Source organism: Lagenorhynchus albirostris, chromosome 1 (genome assembly GCF_949774975.1).
Source record: "Lagenorhynchus albirostris chromosome 1, mLagAlb1.1, whole genome shotgun sequence".
Lineage (NCBI taxonomy): Eukaryota > Metazoa > Chordata > Mammalia > Artiodactyla > Delphinidae > Lagenorhynchus > Lagenorhynchus albirostris.
This window is the reverse complement of record NC_083095.1, coordinates 111,360,168-111,376,987: the sequence shown is the minus strand read 5'-3', so window position 1 is coordinate 111,376,987 and position 16,820 is coordinate 111,360,168. Positions and strand designations below refer to the sequence as shown.

Below are 16,820 nucleotides of genomic sequence, written 5' to 3'. Positions count from 1 at the left end.
CATGACCTAGGGGCATTCCAAAATTGCCTCATTAACAAAAGACATCTTAATCTCTCTCAGAAGTTAGGAAGTTGCCCGGGTTTTAGAAGTTCTGTGTGTTAAGAAACTGGATGAAGCCCAAGTATATACTACTTAGTTTAAAACACAATATCACAGGTACTTTAGCTAGCCACAATTTACCCACTGAGGAAGCAGAATGGGGGTGCATTTTGATCAAGAGCTCATTTCCTTTGTTCTTCTGCTGACTCTCATTTAATTCATCCTTTGATCTTTGCCTAGCCATTAAGATCTCTGACAGAAAGAATACTCTGGAAGCAGACCTATCCTGGACCTCAGGCTCAAGAAACTTGACCACTATGTTTCTCACTGAAATCTACCTCAGGCCAGTGGCGCTTTTGCAGTGATTTTATCTTACTAAAAGTAATTACTTAAGTGAGGTCTTAAGTTCTTTCTTTGACATCATTGCTTTGCAGTTGTTATTTCACTTTTGTCAGCTTTGGAAAGCATGGGGTAAGTAAGCGATGGATCATACAGAGTGGGAGTGCCAGAGCAGATTCCCAAACTTTGTATATTTAGTTGCTTTTCTTCATCACTTACCTGTCATTTATCATGGTGATGCTCAGGGGTTTATTTCTGTTAGAATCGTCTGTCCTTCAAATGTAGGCATTAGCGCGAAATGGAACAGCTGCAGATGCCTGGACTCAGATTGAACTGGCGGCTTCCATGTAATTTTGGTTTGAAATTTTTTTTTTAATTTTTATTGGAGTATAGTTGTTTTACAATATTATGTTAGTTTCTACTATACAGCAAAGTGAATCAGCTATACGTATACATATATCCCCTCTTTTTGGGATTTTCTTCCCATTTAGGTCACCACACAGCACTGAGTAGAGTTCCCTGAGCTATACAGTAGGTTCTCATTAGTTATGTATTTTATACATAGTATCAATAGTGTATATGTGTCAATCCCAATCTCCCAATTCATCTCCCCCCCGCCCTTTCCTCCTTGTATCCATACGTTTGTTCTCTATGTCTGTGTCTCTATTTCCATTTTGCAGATAAGGTTGTCTATACCAATTTGTTCAGATTCCACATGTATGTGTTAATATACGATATTTGTTTTTCTCTTTCTGACTTACGTCGCTCTGTATGACAGTCTCTAGGTCCATCCCCGTCTCTACAAATGACCCAATTTCATTCCTTTGTATGGCTGAGTAATATTACATTGTATATATGTGCCCCATCTTCTTTATCCATTCCTCTGTTGATGGACATTTAGGTTGCTTCCGTGTCCTGGCTATTGTAAATAGTGCTGCAATGAACATTGGGGTGCATGTGTCTTTTTGAGTTAATGGTTCTCTCTGGGTATATGCTCAGTAGTGGGATTGCTGGGTCATATGGTAGTTCTAGTTTTAGGTTTTTAAGGAACCTCCATACTGTTCTCCATAGTGGCTGTATCAATTTACATTCCCACCAACAGTGCACGAGGGTTCCCTTTTCTCCACACCCTCTCCAGCATTTATTGTTCATAGATTTTTTGGTGATGGCCACTCTGAGTGGTGTGAGGTGATACCTCATTGTAGTTTTGATTTGCATTTCTCTAATAATTAGTGATGTTGAACATCTTTTCATGTGTTTGTTGGCCATCTCTGTGTCTTCGTTGGAGAAATGTCTGTTTAGGTCTTCCACCCATATTTTGATTGGGTTTTTTTTTTTGATATTGAGCTGCATAAGCTGCTTGTATATTTTGGAGATTAATCCTTTGTCAGTTGCTTTGTTTGCAAATCTTTTCTCCCATTCTGAGGGTTGTCTTTTCATCTTGTTTATGGTTTCCTTTGCTGTGCAAAAGCTTTTAAGTTTCATTAGGTCCCGTAGGTTTGAAATCTTTTATGACTTTGATTTTGTGTGATCTTAGTAGAGAGAAGTCTCTCCAGGTTTGGAAATTATTTAAGAACGTGACCTAGCTGCTATTGAGATAGTCCAGATGTCCTCAAGTCAGAAGCAGCAGGTGGCTGCAATGGCTCTTACGGGGCATTTAGGACCTGCTGCTCTTTTGCTGGAGGAGTCGAGGGTCTCCTGTTAACTGAAAAAAGTGCACAACCTAAAAGTTGAGAATTATGTTTTATTTGGAGGACAAAACTGAGGACTTCAGCCTGGCACACAGCCTCTCAGCCTGCTCTGAGGGACTGCTCCCAAGAGGTAAGGGAGGAGCCAGGATATGTAGGAGTTTTAAGTCAGAACATCAAAAGATTACTGTTAATTAAAGAAAACCAGACATCTCAAATTAAGGAATTTAGCACTTTTCTATTTCTGGGAAGATACAAGAGTCTGGGTTCATTGAAATCATTCCTTTGATACGCACCTTAGCTATCTAGGACCCGTTTCCTGCTTTTCTCCATCCGGAATCCCCTCAGGGTGCACCATTGTGGGCAGCGATAGTGGCTGATGGTCTGATGGCCACAGCACCCATTGTTTGATGATATGGCAGGCAACATTTTTCATTCACAAGTGATATTCCACATACATTGGTCGGGGTCCCATCGAGGAAACATGGGGCACATTCAAATAGGATAAAAGGAGGAGGGTTTATTTATGAAGGGAGCAACTACAAACTGTGGGGCTAAGGGGGCTCCGAGGAGCAGTAGGGACCCGGAAGCAGCAGCCCTTTCTGTTCAGGCACAGAGCCTGAAGGGAAGGGTGGGGAAAGTCAGCGCTGACTCGGAACAGTAACATTCTGTCAGTTGGCAACACAGCCAGCCTGAGGCAACTTTGCAGGGAAAGAGATGGGGAGATGTACCCAGCACCTGTCTCCTCCTGCTCTCTGATCTCCTGCCAGGGTCCCCACTGGTCAAACCCCACCAGAACCCATTGCCTTGGTCCAAACAGGCCAGTCCCCTGGGGCAGAGAGCAGGGTGCAGAGCTGGAGGGGCAAATGAAATCCTTCCAGCACCCACCATAAAAAGCATCCAGAGAGCTTATGAGCAAAAAAGAAAAAAAAAAAAATTAACAAGAAAGCACAGCACACAGAATGAATGAGAGCTGGTTCTCCCAGGAACCCGACATGAAGTCATTACTCAGATACTAATTTTTGTGTTGAACTTCCTAGCAGCCACAGCAAAAGGGCAACCTGGTGGGTTGTACAGCTCACATTGTGTGTCTGCACACGTCAAACTGGAAAGACAGTGAACTGGATTTTCCCTGGGGTCTACTCATTGTTCCCTGTCCCAGCTCTTGGCACTGATGGTACTAGAGTGTCGTGAGAGAATTCAGGTGTTTATCTTACTAATAACTGAGCAAGGGAAGAAATGCAGTGTTCCTAATTTGGGAAAAATTTTGTTTTCAGGTTTCAAGGAAGATTTTCAGATGGATGTTTTTAAGATCCTGGCAGCCATCCTACATCTGGGCAATGTGCAGATCATAGCAGTGGGCAACGAGAGATCGGCAGTCCGTGTAAGATATGTGTTTGCTTCACCCTTCCTGTGTTGGGAGGATCATCAGTAGAAACCTCTCATGGTTACCCTGCTTTTGCATTTTAGCACCAGGCACATTGGGCCTACTGGGGAGACCAGTTTAACAGGAACAAGGAAGGTAGGAGTTTCCATGGGTTACCTTCAAAGAGTAAAGCTTCTTCCCCTTGCAACAGTAGAGAAGGGGGAAATGCATTCTCTGTTTTTCTTTTATTCAACAAATTTTTCCTGAGTGCCTACTCTGTGCCAGACACTGTTATAGGCTCTGGAGAAACAGCAGTGAACAAAACAAGATCAGAAGGCCTTCATGAAGCTTATGATCTGGGGGAAGGAAGTGGAGGAGGGGGAGACACAATAAACAGTTACAGGCTCTGGCAGCTGGCGATAGCCATTAAAAAGGAAAATGAAGCAGAGTAGGGGTGGGGCAGGGCTGTGCCTTTTGTATCTGGCATTCACAGAAAGCCTTTCTAATTCCATAAGGAAGTGAATTGTGTCACTTCACACACACGCTTCGAGGAAGAACATTTGAAGTAGAGGGAACAACAGGTGCAAAGGCCCTAAGGCAGGAAGTGTTATTGGAAAAATAGCCAAAAGGTTGGTAAATGCAGAAAGGAGTGAGAGAAAGGAGGGGTGGTAGATGAGGCCAGAAAATGGGGGGTAGGCAGGAGGGAAATGTGCAGATCATGCAGGGCCTTAAGGGCACTGGACAGTTTTAGTGGAAAGGACGCCTCCTACCTCCTGACACATGCCTGATTCAAACACCAGTGGTGCTCTCTACGGAAATATATTCCCATGTAAATTTTGTGACGGATTTCTTTATTTAATGGACACAAGATAAGTTTATGTGTGTGTCTCTTTAGCAACAAATGTTATATGAGTGGTGATTCTTGCTGGGGTATGTGTTTGCTTATTCTCAACAATATCCATGTAAAGAGGACAGTCACACAGTTAAAAATGTTTCTCTGAAATGCAAAATCTTCTTATCGTTAAAGCTTTGTATTAACATATGTGTCTTAGTCATCTCTGGTTGCCATAACAAAATACCACAGGCTGGGTGGCTTAACAACAGAAATTTATTTTCTCACAGTCCTGAAGGCTGAAGGTCCAAGATCAAGGTGCCACCATGGTTGAACTCTTGGTGAGGGCCCTCTTCCTAGTTTGCAGACAGCTGCCTTCTTGCTGTGTCCTCACATGGCAGAGAGAGAGAGACAGCAAGCTGTAGTCTCTTTTCTTATAAGGACACTAATCCTATCATGGGGGCCCCATCTGCATGACCTCATCTAAACCTAATTACCTCCTAAAAGCCCCAAATACCATCACATTGGAGGTTAGGGCTTCAATATATGAGTTTTTCATATGACTGAAACAAACATTCAGTCCATAACAATATCTACTTTCATGTCCCCAAAACAACAGATGGGAACAATTGTTAATTTTGTACACCTGGTAATTTCTCAGCTCTGGGACCTGCGGTTTAAGGGGAGAGACCGCTGAGCAGAAATGGAGGGTGTGTTTTTGGCCTGTTGCCCTATGACCAGGAAGTAATTCTCCTCCCTCTCCTCAGATTCCTACACTAAGCGCCCCGCCCCCATCGCCACCAATATCCAGCCCTGACAGAGTCAGTCAGTTCACAAAGGAATGGGAAGTTTGGAGAAAGGTGATGGTAGGCCTGGAATGTGTGTAGGTGTGGTTTTCCCTCTGGGTACTGGCTCATTTACCCTAGAAATGGGCTGCTGCACTTTTTCTTCTGAAACTCCCATGATTTCCACCCAACAAATGCCCTTGCTTTGAACTCTGTCCTGTGAAGTTTGTTGTGAAGGTAGTATTTTGGAGGAGGAGTTAAAATTGATAGACTAAAAATCCTTTGTCTATCAATCTTAGGAGACAGATTCCACAAAAAAGATGTCAAATCTTTGTAGAAAATTATCAGTCCTGTAATTTTCAGTCATTTGCATCAAGAACTTGAAATATTGGGCAAATTCAATCGGATAAAGCCAACTTACTTTTTATTTTTTTGTTTTTGTTTTTTTGCGGTACACGGGCCTCTCACTGCTGTGGCCTCTCCTGTTGCGGAGCACAGGCTCCAGACGTGCAGGCTCAGCCTCCATGGCTCACGGGCCCAGTCGCTCCACGGCGTGTGGGATCCTCCCAGACCGGGGCACGAACCCGTGTACCCTGCATCGGCAGGCAGACTCTCAACCACTGCGCCACCAGGGAAGCCTTCTGATGCTTTTTAAGTGCAATCACGTGGTTTTCCCGATTGGCTGAGATGCTGTCTACAGATCAGCCTGCCTCAGAAGTTCCCCTTCCCGAGAGGAATGATGGTGTGCAGTCACATGGGATCACATCTCCTTGCCTAGTGATAAGGACCCCTAGTCCATGCTGTCTGAAGACAAACAGGAGGAGAACTCTCCTTGCCTGCTGGCCAGTGGGGCAGCTCTCCTGCCCAGGCTTGGGAGAGAAATAAGATTCACTTTGTACGTCCAGGAAGAGTCCCCACCACAGCCCTCAAGTTGGCTGGGAAGCTACTTTAGTCCAGGGAGCCCACCGTGTTCTCTCTGACAGTGACACCTAGGTACCTCCTGGGCCAGACCCCCCGGGCAAATCCCAACAACACAAGGAGGGACAGGGTGAGTGTAGGCTCTGACAGGTGGCCTGGGTGTGATGCAAAGGGAAGAGAGGTTTCCAGGCTGTGTCCACATGCACAGGAGAGGGGAGAGGATTGCTTCTGTGGCCTAAATCACTACTGACATTCTTTGGCCAGAACGAAAATCCAGGTGGGACCAAGCCCAGGGCTGCCTGGCATCACCACAGCGGTGCCCTGCCAGGGACCAGGTGCAGGCTGAGTGCCACTGCAGGTCCTCCTGCTTCACTCCCAGACCTGGCTCTGTGTCCTAAGGCCTGGTCATGCAGAGGCCGAGGGGCCTGGCTGAGTGGGCCAGTGCCGGTTTAGATGGCCCGATGGCCCTGACGGGGCTTGTGTCTTGCTTTTGAAGGAGGACGGCCGTCACCTGGAGGTGTTCTGTGAGCTCCTGGGCCTGGAGAGTGTCAGAGTCGCTCAGTGGCTGTGTAATCGCAAAATCATCACAAACTCCGAGACAGTGGTGAAACCCATGACCAGGTCCCAGGCCATCAACGCCAGGGACGCGCTGGCCAAAAAGATCTACGCTCAGCTGTTTGACTTCATTGTGGAGAGAATTAACCAAGCCTTGCAGTTTTCAGGCAAGCAGCACACTTTTATTGGTGTTTTGGACATTTATGGGTAAGAGTCTCTTCAATGAGCTTGTCTTTCCTCATTTTAATGTCGAATGCCTGTTATTTTTACGTCATTTTGTTCTGGTTGCTCTTTTGTGTTTCACATGATCAGAAAGATGGTGTTCAGGGCTTCCCTGGTGGCGCAGTGGTTGAGAGTCCGCCTGCCGATGCAGGGGACACAGGTTCGGGCCTCCGTCCGGGAAGATCCCACATGCCGCGGAGCGGCTGGGCCCGTGAGCCATGGCTGCTTAGCCTGCGCGTCCGGAGCCTGTGCTCCGCAGGGGGAGAGGCCGCAACAGTGAGAGGCCCGCGTACCGCAAAAAAAAAAAAAAAAAAAAAAAAAAAGAAAGATGGTGTTCTCTTTTTTTTGCATATATATGGATGTTAAATACAGTCTCCTGGGCTACAGTGTCTTTTTTCTAGGGTATATTAAATAAATTCTAAATCAATAATGGCCAACTTCCAGAGCCACATGCCAGCTACCATGCTGAGTGGTCTCCGTGCACCTTCTTATTCCTCAAACAACCTTATAATTACCCTCGTTTTACAGATGAAACAACTAAGCCTTAGGAAGACTCTTTCACAGTTGCTCTGCTGGTGGGAAAACCCAGCACTGTATGAGGCTCTCACCCACTTCTGTTTCCCTATAGAGGCCCTGTGAGGTGTAGAGCCCTGACATACCTTTCCCATTTCGTAGGGTGAAAATAACAGCCCCAGCAGTCCTGCACCTTGCCCACATTCACAGGGCCAAAGGTAGACTCAAACCCAGGCCTTTTACCAACCAGCCTCCTCACACCTAAAATCTTCTTCTATTCTTGGATCATGAGGGTCATGTGTTTGCCCCATTCTCCAAGAATTCTTTTTTTTAATAAATTTATTTATTTATTTATTTTTGGCTGTGTTGGGTCTTCGCTGCTGCACACAGGCTTTCTCTAGTTGTGGCGAGCGGGGGCCCCTCTCTGTTGCGGTGCACAGGCTTCTCATTGCAGTGGCTTCTCTTGTTGTGGAGCGCAGACTCTAGGCGCACAGGCTTCTGTAGTTGTGGCATGTGGGCTCAGTAGCTGTGGCTTGCGGGCTCTAGAGTGCAGGCTCAGTAGTTGTGGCACATGGCCTTAGTTGCTCTGCTGCATGTGGGATCTTCCCTTACCAGGGCTCGAACCCTTGTCCCCTGCATTGGCAGGTGGCTTCTTAACCACTGCGCCACCAGGGAAGTCCCTCCAAGAATTCTCATACATTTGGGGGACCAAGTTCCCACACTGGGGTTTTTTCCTTGCTTCTTTTCATTGCCCAGTCCTGCTTTTCCAGGTCAGACTTGTGCTAAAGACACTTGTAGAACAGCCAGGAAGAGTGAGTGAGGCCTGGCCAGCGTGAGGGGAGTTAGCACCCGGGCTTTTGTTTGTTAGCAACTGGCCTTCAGCACCCAACCCCTTCCCTCTCCCAGGACCCACCCTGGATTCTCAGGGGAGGAGGGGCAGATGGTCCCAGGGAAGGCATCACGGAGTATTCCACCGAGATTGGGGAGTATCCCCCCACACCCCGAGAAAAGCAGCTGTCCCTCCCCTTCCCATTTGGAGGGGAGAGCCGGCTGGCCTGCTGGGAGGGCAGGCAGAAGGGGCCGCTGAACTTTTACGCATAGAGAGAGAAATCGCTTTTCCCACAGCTCTTTAATGTGAGGCTGTGCCTCAGGGGAGTTCCTTGTTTAACTTAGATTCTAAGTTAATACTGTACATATGACTCCCAATTAATAGTATCTGTCAACAGTTATAAATTAGTGATACATTGCTGGGGTAGTCTAGTAAATTATTTACCTTGTCCATTCAAAAAAAAAAGGATTTGAGCAGCCAATAATCATTTAAGCAGACTTCTAAACGGGAATAGCCCTGCTTAACAATAGTCTCTCTCATTGTGGTGGAAATGTGACTGTTATATTTTTTCTATTCTTTTCTGTGTTTTTAAAATGTCTTTAAAATAAATAGCCCTTTATTTATTTATTTATTTGCGGTACGCGGGCCTCTCACTGTCGTGGTCTCTCCCGTTGCGGAGCACAGGCTCCGGACGCGCAGGCTCAGCGGCCATGGCTCAGGGCCCAGCCACTCCGGGGTGTGTGGGATCTTCCCGGACCGGGGCTCGAACCCATGTCCCCTGCATTGGCAGGTGGACTCTCAACCACTGCGCCACCAGGAAAGCCCCAGTAGCCCTTTATTTTAAGAATATGTTATTTCATTCAAGAACAAATATGCATGTGCCAGGAACTATGTCAGGTGTGATTGTTAAAGAAAATAGACATGGCTTCTGACCTCTAGGGACTTAAATTTTAGTGGAGGGGGCAGGCAGATACTTAGAGGTTGGGATGATTTCTGGGCAGGGAATAAGTAGATGGGTGTGCTGCAGGTTAGCAGGGCAGGAAGAAGAGAGGGGGCAGCTGAGAACAGGGAGCCGTGAGTCAGGAGAATGACAGGGCGGCGTCAGATCCGCAGGCTGATAGGCCACTGTCATAAGGAAGTTGAATTTTTGGCTAAGTGGGCAAATCTTTGACAGGAGTAATTGTAAATTTTTAAGAACTTGTTAGAGTAGATCTTAAATTTCTATTTTAAAATTAAATTCCTCCTTGGATATTTAAAAAGTAACATGCTCACTGCCACCCATGAATTCATTTCATCCCTCCAAAAAAATAAGCTCTCCTCTTTAAGTAAGAGTGTTACTGTCTGGGTCGAATCCTTTCACACCTTTCTCCAGTATGCTTATGTCTAGGTGAGCCCCCGTGCATGCACACCTGCAGCTGTTGAGAGAACTGAGCTCAGGGTGACCTGGAAATAAGACAGCCTGAAAAGAAAAGTTACCCTCTGTGAAGGCGATGAAAGCCAAAGCTATGAGCGTTGAGATTTCAGCTTGGAAAAACATGGAGGCTTGTGGTTCCCCAGCCAGTCGGGTATTTATGTTCTCTAGACCCAGAGTTGGAAAGGCCTGGGGCTTGGAGTCAGACCTCAGGGAGTGAGCACGGCACCACACCTGTTGTGTGGCCCCCAGAAAGTCACAGAACCTCTCTGAACCTCAGGTTCGGTGGGGACCTCTCTGGCAGGGTTATTACAAAGGTCAAATGGAAGAAATCGTGAAGATATTTTAAGAACCATAGGGATTGTTCAGATGTGAACAGGAAAACAGTCATTGACGTTTGACATTCCGCCCCTGCCCTAGGAAGTCCAGCCTTTGGCCCCAGCTGCGGGCTGCAGGGCACGATGAGGCCCTTTTGTCTCCCCTCCAGGCCCAGCCGTGGCCTGTCTGCAATGTCCAGGCCGGCAGAGCCTCTGGACCACCCAGGGCGCGTGTGGAATGGAGCTGTGAGGACTGTGGGTTCTGCTCCTGTTCCAAGTCACCCTGCAGCTGCCCAGAGGACAGTCCGGGCCCTTAACCTCCCCAGGAATTCTAAACTGAGCCAAACGGGCTCAGTCAAGTGAGATTCCCAGGGGACCCATGGCTGAAGCTGGCAGGAACCTCTCGGGATTAGAGCGATTAAGAACTAAGCCTTTAGGGGGCTTCCCTGGTGGCGCAGTGGTTGAGAGTCCGCCTGCCGATGCAGGGGACACAGGTTCGTGCCCCAGGCCGGGAAGATCCCACATGCCGCGGAGCCTGCGCGTCCGGAGCCTGTGCTCCGCCACGGGAGAGGCCACAACAGTGAGAGGCCCGCGTACCGCAAAAAAAAAAAAAAGAACTAAGGCTTTAGAGGCACGAAGAGCTGGGGTCGAATTGCATGTCTGGCACCACATTGCAATGGTCACCATCTCTTCTGACCCTCGGGTGTAACAGTGGGGTCAGGGCAGCTCTTCACTTAGGGCGGTGTTGGGTTAAGTGAGGTGATGAGCATCAATGCTAACACCTAAAGTACTCAGCCTCCTTCTGGCAGGAGCGCTCATCTGGACCGGTGGTGAATTGGGTGCCCCAGTTTTGTTCAGCCCACATCGTAGAGTGGGGTGATTCACATAAAATCGGGGTTCTGGATTCTCTTGAGAATCAGGTGACCTCACATCCTGACCTGCATTAATCCATGGCCACAGCTGGCTGGAGCTGAGTAGTACCTGCCCGTTGGGCAATCCGGGTTATCATGGGCCCCGCACGGTTCCAGCCTGCCCCCCCATTCTGTCGTCTACTGGTCTCCTCTCAGCTTGTGAGTTTGCAGCTCCAGAGACAGACACTGAAAGTCTGAAAAAGGAGGTGGGGCTGTCTGCCTTGGACCTAAAGGGGTCTGCTGGGCTATGGGTATTAGATGGCCTTGCCCTTTTCCTCCAAGGACTGTGAAAGCATCCCTTGGGAGGCAAAACCGTGCTGCCTCTGCGTGCAGCAAAGAGTGGGGCAACAGGAAGCAGCATTGCTTTTTCACTGGAAACATAAGTGTTACAGTCAGGTCAGCTCACAGCTCAGTCTGACACTGTTTGTCCTCGGACAAATTTTTCAACTTCTCAGTCTTATAAAGTGAGGATAATAGTGCTGATGACAGTGTTATGGTGTGGATTAAATGATATGCCATATTGTACCATGCCTGTTTTAATGCCTGCCTCAGGTAGGTGTTTTGTACACACAAGATGCCTTCCTGGGGCAGCCTGGAAAAAGGTGACTTATAAACTGAATGCTAGGATATTTAAACCAGAAGCTTTGAGGCATATTTAAAACTTGCAGAAAACATAGAAAACTTTTAAACTGTAAAATCTGTGAAAAAATGCTAACCTATAAATGAATGTATATATCCTTCAAGTTATATCTTACCTTGTTTAAACTGTATTTCAGTTTTGAAACCTTTGATGCGAACAGCTTTGAACAGTTTTGCATCAATTATGCTAATGAAAAGCTGCAACAGCAGTTTAACCTGGTAAGTGACTTTTCTGCCTTCTTGAAACTAGCTCTCAGCCGTGTGTGTGTGTGTGTGTGTGTGTGTGTGTGTGTGTGAGTGTGTGTGTGAGTGTGTGAGAGAGAGACAGAGAGACAGACCATCGAGAGAGGCTCAGTCTGGTTCTTTCCCTCCTCAAATCTTGCTGGATCACTCACATGCTGGGTCACTGCACCATCTTGTGGCCGTATCTTGAAACTGCACCTTCCCATCCTATTTCATCTTTGTGGAGCCACTTGCCCACTTCTGTTTCAGTTCATCACCTGCCATTCTTGGACACAGGCCACCCGCCCTGCAGCCAGACCAAACCACTTAGTTTCCTGAAGGCTCCAGTCTTTGTGAGCCTCAGCATCTGCACCTGCTGCTCTCTCTGCCACAACCCACCTGCCCCTGTCCTTTCCCCATCCCTTCATCTTCACCTGGAGAACTCCTGCTTGTCATTTGAAATTCAGCTTCTCCCACACAACTCATGAGAAGACAGTGTGACATCATGGAGAGCATGGGCTTTTGCTCAAACTGAACTGGGTTTGAGTCTCAGCTCTACCTCTGGGACCTAGGGTTCTCTGAGCCTCATTTTTCTTATTTTGAAAACAGGTCAGTAGTATCTGCCTAATATCCTCGTAAGGAGAAGACCTAACATTGAATCATACCCAGCAAATGTTTTTTTGCTTTGCTAGTCCTTGCTCCAGAATTAAGTCATGTATAAGCATAAGATTTCACCCTGTTGCGAATTTGTATTCTGTTAACATTCTCAAGGATTCCCTGGAAGTTTAGCATTTAATAACTGAAACTAAGATTTATTCCAAGTGGGTGTGCAGCATAACTCACCTGAGGTCGAACTGTGTCTGTAGATCCTGCCCCTCCCGGGACGCCAGTGCCGTCTTGGTCCCCGACATACACGTTCACCTCAACCTCAGAATAACATGTGCAAGACACTTCCTGAAAATAGCATGTCAGAGGCTGCAATTCCATTTTTCTCTTTTTTTATTCTGCTTTTCCTCCTCTTCCACTTCATCCTCCTTCTCCCCCGCCCCACTTTATTTTGGGGGGGTGTGGGGTTGAGTCTTATATCAATGTGCAGATCCTCCTGGAAGAGGTAAAACCTTAAAATATCAACATGAAAGCCTTAGTGAGCCCTCTCCTAGCTCCAGTCCCGTAAGTCTGGCCGCTGCTGGACCCCTGCATCTGGGTGGCCTCTGGGAGTTCAGCAGTGACAAAGTGAACCTGCCACCTTCCCTTCCTGGCTCCTTGCCTTCTACGCTCCCTCTTGCGATTAAAGCACCACTGCTGACCCAGTGTCCTGAGCCTCACGTTCATCCCGGCCTCGTTGCCCTTGCTCACCTTCCTTGCACAGTGTCTGGCCTCCACAGAACCCTGGGCTGAGTCCTGACGGGGCTTTCTGCCTCCAGTCCTGCCCTCTTCAAAGCCATCCCCACCCCCAAACCAAGTTATCTTTCCAGAACTTAGATCTCATCGTGAACTCCGTGGATCCTCACTGCCCCTAGGAAAAGGCCACAGGTCTGAGATTCTCTGGGGGTACACAGGGGGCTGATGTGATCTCCCCTCTGCTGTCCTTTGCAGCCCCATCCATTGCCCCCCACCCCGATCACTGTTGTGCTGTCTCTCTGGCCTGTACGGGCGCCGTTCAGTTCTCAACCACCTATTGGGCTTCTGTGCAATTCCCACTGGGATTCTCCTGTGGGCGCCTTTCTCCTCGTAGCCCTTCCCCCTTCTGCCACCTGCAGCCAGGATGCGCCTGAGCCAGCCCTCTGGGAGGCCTCCCTGGTACCCTCATGGCCCGAACAAGTACTGTACAAAGCTCTCCAAGTTGTTAGCTTCTCATACTGCCCCAGAGCCAACATTCTCAGGCAGGCTGGTTCCCACCCGGCCAAAGAGGCTGGGTCTGCGTTGGACAGTAGCAGTGGCTGAGCAGGAAGGGGCTCCAGGACCACCCTGAGTGCTACAGGTGGCAGGCTGGCTCAGGCCTCACACCCCAGGATGTGGGGACCCCCTGCGAGTGGGCTGGAAGATGACAACTACACCCACGTTAGGACCTCAGCAGCACTGATCGTGGGTAAGGAGGGTGGCGTGCATCTCAGGGTCTTCCATAAACATTCAAATCAGTCATATATCTACATTTTCCAAACGTTTATGTCCTGTTCTTCAGAAGCACACTCTAATGTTCTCTTTTACTTTCTATGTTGACTTCCGGGTTTCCAGCATGTCTTTAAACTTGAACAAGAAGAGTATATGAAGGAAGATATTCCTTGGACTCTGATAGATTTTTATGACAACCAACCAGTTATTGACCTGATTGAAGCCAAAATGGGTATTTTGGAGTTACTGGATGAAGAATGCTTGGTAACTTTTTAAAATAACTGTTGTTTTCAACTTCTGAGTAGTAATTGATGAGCATATTGCAAAATGGATTTTTTTTAATGTACATGTAAATTCCTGACGTGTTACTATTTGGTTGGATGTTAACACTGAGACAGCAGTCCATAGCAGGAACCCCAGAGGGTCCGGTGAGCCTCCTGCCCTCAGCAGGTGTAGCCCACCCTTGGGTAACATGCATGACCTCTTAGGTCATGTCCAGCAGGGAGGAGCCCTTTGAAGCTGTTGCTAGGTGTATATATAGAGTGGACATGGAAACAACAAGTGACTATACACCAGTTGTTAATGACTAATAGGAACTGAGTTTTCTCTTACTTCCTGATTCCATGAGTCACCCACTGGGAGGTGCAGCTGAAAACTCAACATCATACAATTGACAAAAGAGTCTCTAGAAATTTTCCTATTATTATTACCCTCTGGGAGGAACAACTTCACAGTGAGTCAGCCTAGCAGTGTCCTTTGTCAGGCCACAGGAAAAAATAATCCCTAGGACAGTATTCATTCTTTTGGTTTAAAGGTTATATTTTAACGTTTAAACACACATCTTGTTTCTTTTCCAAAGATTTATTTTTGCCACCCCCAGCCCCAAATGCTTGTAATGTTGAAGACTTACTGGTATTTTCTCCCTAGAATTCTCAGTTCCATGGTTCTTCTCACAGATTAGCCTTTCTGGTGCCACCTACGCTTTAGCCCCTTCAGTGATGTAAGATTAAAAGACAGGCATCAGGGCCAAACATTCTGGACTGGTCTACTGGGGGCAGGGTGCAGAGGCCAAGGTAACCTCTAGGAGTATTTGTACCCACTCGACAGAGTTATTCCCTATGTGGGGTATTAGATGCACAGAGTTCAGGCTGAATGTCATTGATAGCTTCACAATCACCAGTATCAAGAACAAGTTTTGCATCTCGCTTAGTTTAAGTAGGTAAGATCTTAGTTCAAGGAGGTAGTTATTAACTAGGCAGTAAGACAAAAGAACAGCTTTCTTCCTGAGGCAGGGGGTGGGGAGGACTACATTTGGGTTCCAATCTTCCCCCATTCAACCAAGAATAAAAATCATGTTCACATAATTTTGGGAGGAAGAAATGTTAAAATACTGCCAATTTTGCAGAAATAAAATCCTTCATTCTTACGTCATTATGTGACCGTTTCCTTTTCATCAATAACATTTTGTTCTTCTAAAAGAGCATTGATGGGCTTCCCTGGTGGCGCAGTGGTTGAGAGTCCTTCTGACAATGCAGGGGACACGGGTTCTTGCCCCGGTTTGGGAGGATCCCGCATGCCGCGGAGCGGCTGGGCCCGTGAGCCATGGCCGCTGAGCCTGCGCGTCCGGAGCCTGTGCTCCACGATGGGAGAGGCCACAACAGTGAGGGGCCCGCGTACCGCAAAAAATCAAAAATTAAAAATAAAATAAAAATAAAAGAACATTGATGTGTCCATTTAAATATCACTGTAAAGAATAAGATCAAAGACAGATTTATGCCTAGAGTTACATTTGAAACAGGAGCCTCTCATGTAGAGCAGTTCACTCTGAGGTGCAGCTCATCTTGGTTTTTTAGAATTAGCGCTTTTCCTCCCCTCTGTTTTCTTACTTGCTATTTGGTTTGCTTTTCTCTTCCAGTTACCACATGGGACTGATGAAAACTGGCTTCAAAAGCTGTATAATAATTTTGTCAACAAGAACTCTTTGTTTGAAAAACCCAGAATGTCAAACACATCCTTTATCATCCAGCACTTTGCTGATAAGGTACAGTGAGAGTTTGGAGCAGTGCTGTCTGCCCCTGGCCCACAGCTGTCTCCTGGGGGGAGCAAGCAGGCCAGGCACTTTGCTGGTCAGAACCGTCACGCTTAGCACGTAGCTTTGATGAAGGATTCCTGCGTGTATGCGCGCGCGTATGAACGTAACAGTTCTTAATTTGTCTTTATCACAAAATATATGCATTTCAGTCGTACTGCTTTAAAGATAAACGTGTTGCCAATGGACCTCATTTCTGATTTGGGGCTTATTGTGAGTTCATTAATCTTTTATCAGTTTATTTTCTCCGTGATATTGCTATAATCAAGACAGCATAGTTGTTTCCTACATTGAAAGGAATATCTTTTTGTTGACCCTTTCCTTTCTTATTGTCATAATATATTTTTACATTGGTAACAGAGACTGACTCAAGATGATGGGTTTTCTAAGTGATCTTTATTTTCTTTATATGTCTCCAATTTCTTATGAAAAAAATGTTTAGTAAAAAAGAAATTTTTTTAAGCAAATTACAGAAAGCTTAGGAAATGGAAGGAAAAAAAAAGAAAATGTACCACAACCACCTGCCCTAAACATGCTTTCTCATCTTGCTTTCCTTCCTTAAGGAAACTCCTGCCCTCTGTGTTATTGCCGGGTTGGGTGTTACTCCAGTGGCTCGGCCAGCGCCTAGGGATCATGGGGACAGCCTGTGCTTGCCTGTCCTAGAGGCTATTGCTGTGGGTCAGTCTGCTGGTTGTGCCTGAGTGTCCACGGGGGCAGTGGAGGGACAGCCAGACAGACAGCTATAATAACCTTTGTGGGCCAGAGGAGCAGAGTTAAATGTGATCGCCTTTTAGTGCTTGGAGTTTTTCAGATAGGCTTCTGAAGAGATGCACATGAAATGAGTGATGATATATCACGTTATATTTTCTAGTTGCTGTCCTTTATAATTTCACAGTTGTGATCCCAAGGGGAAAAAAAGGATCAGACTTCATGTAAAGCACATATGGGATTTACTTCAAGAGACCCTCTCTATAGTACATGGTGTCTGTACGTTTAATTCTTGTCACCTGGCACTTCCAAGAAAACCCTCTTA

General features: G+C 46.8%; 1 protein-coding gene across 1 annotated transcript in view; it reads left to right on the top strand.

Annotated features, from left to right (window-relative positions):
* MYO5C (myosin VC) overlaps nucleotides 1-16,820 on the top strand; it is a 106,467-nt gene that overhangs the window by 19,343 nt on the left and 70,304 nt on the right. Inside the window, exons 9-13 of the mRNA XM_060164382.1 lie at nucleotides 3,344-3,450; nucleotides 6,464-6,729; nucleotides 11,502-11,583; nucleotides 13,822-13,962; nucleotides 15,614-15,739. Of these exons, the coding sequence (XP_060020365.1) occupies nucleotides 3,344-3,450; nucleotides 6,464-6,729; nucleotides 11,502-11,583; nucleotides 13,822-13,962; nucleotides 15,614-15,739 (722 nt within the window). The remainder of the gene's footprint in view (nucleotides 1-3,343; nucleotides 3,451-6,463; nucleotides 6,730-11,501; nucleotides 11,584-13,821; nucleotides 13,963-15,613; nucleotides 15,740-16,820) is intronic.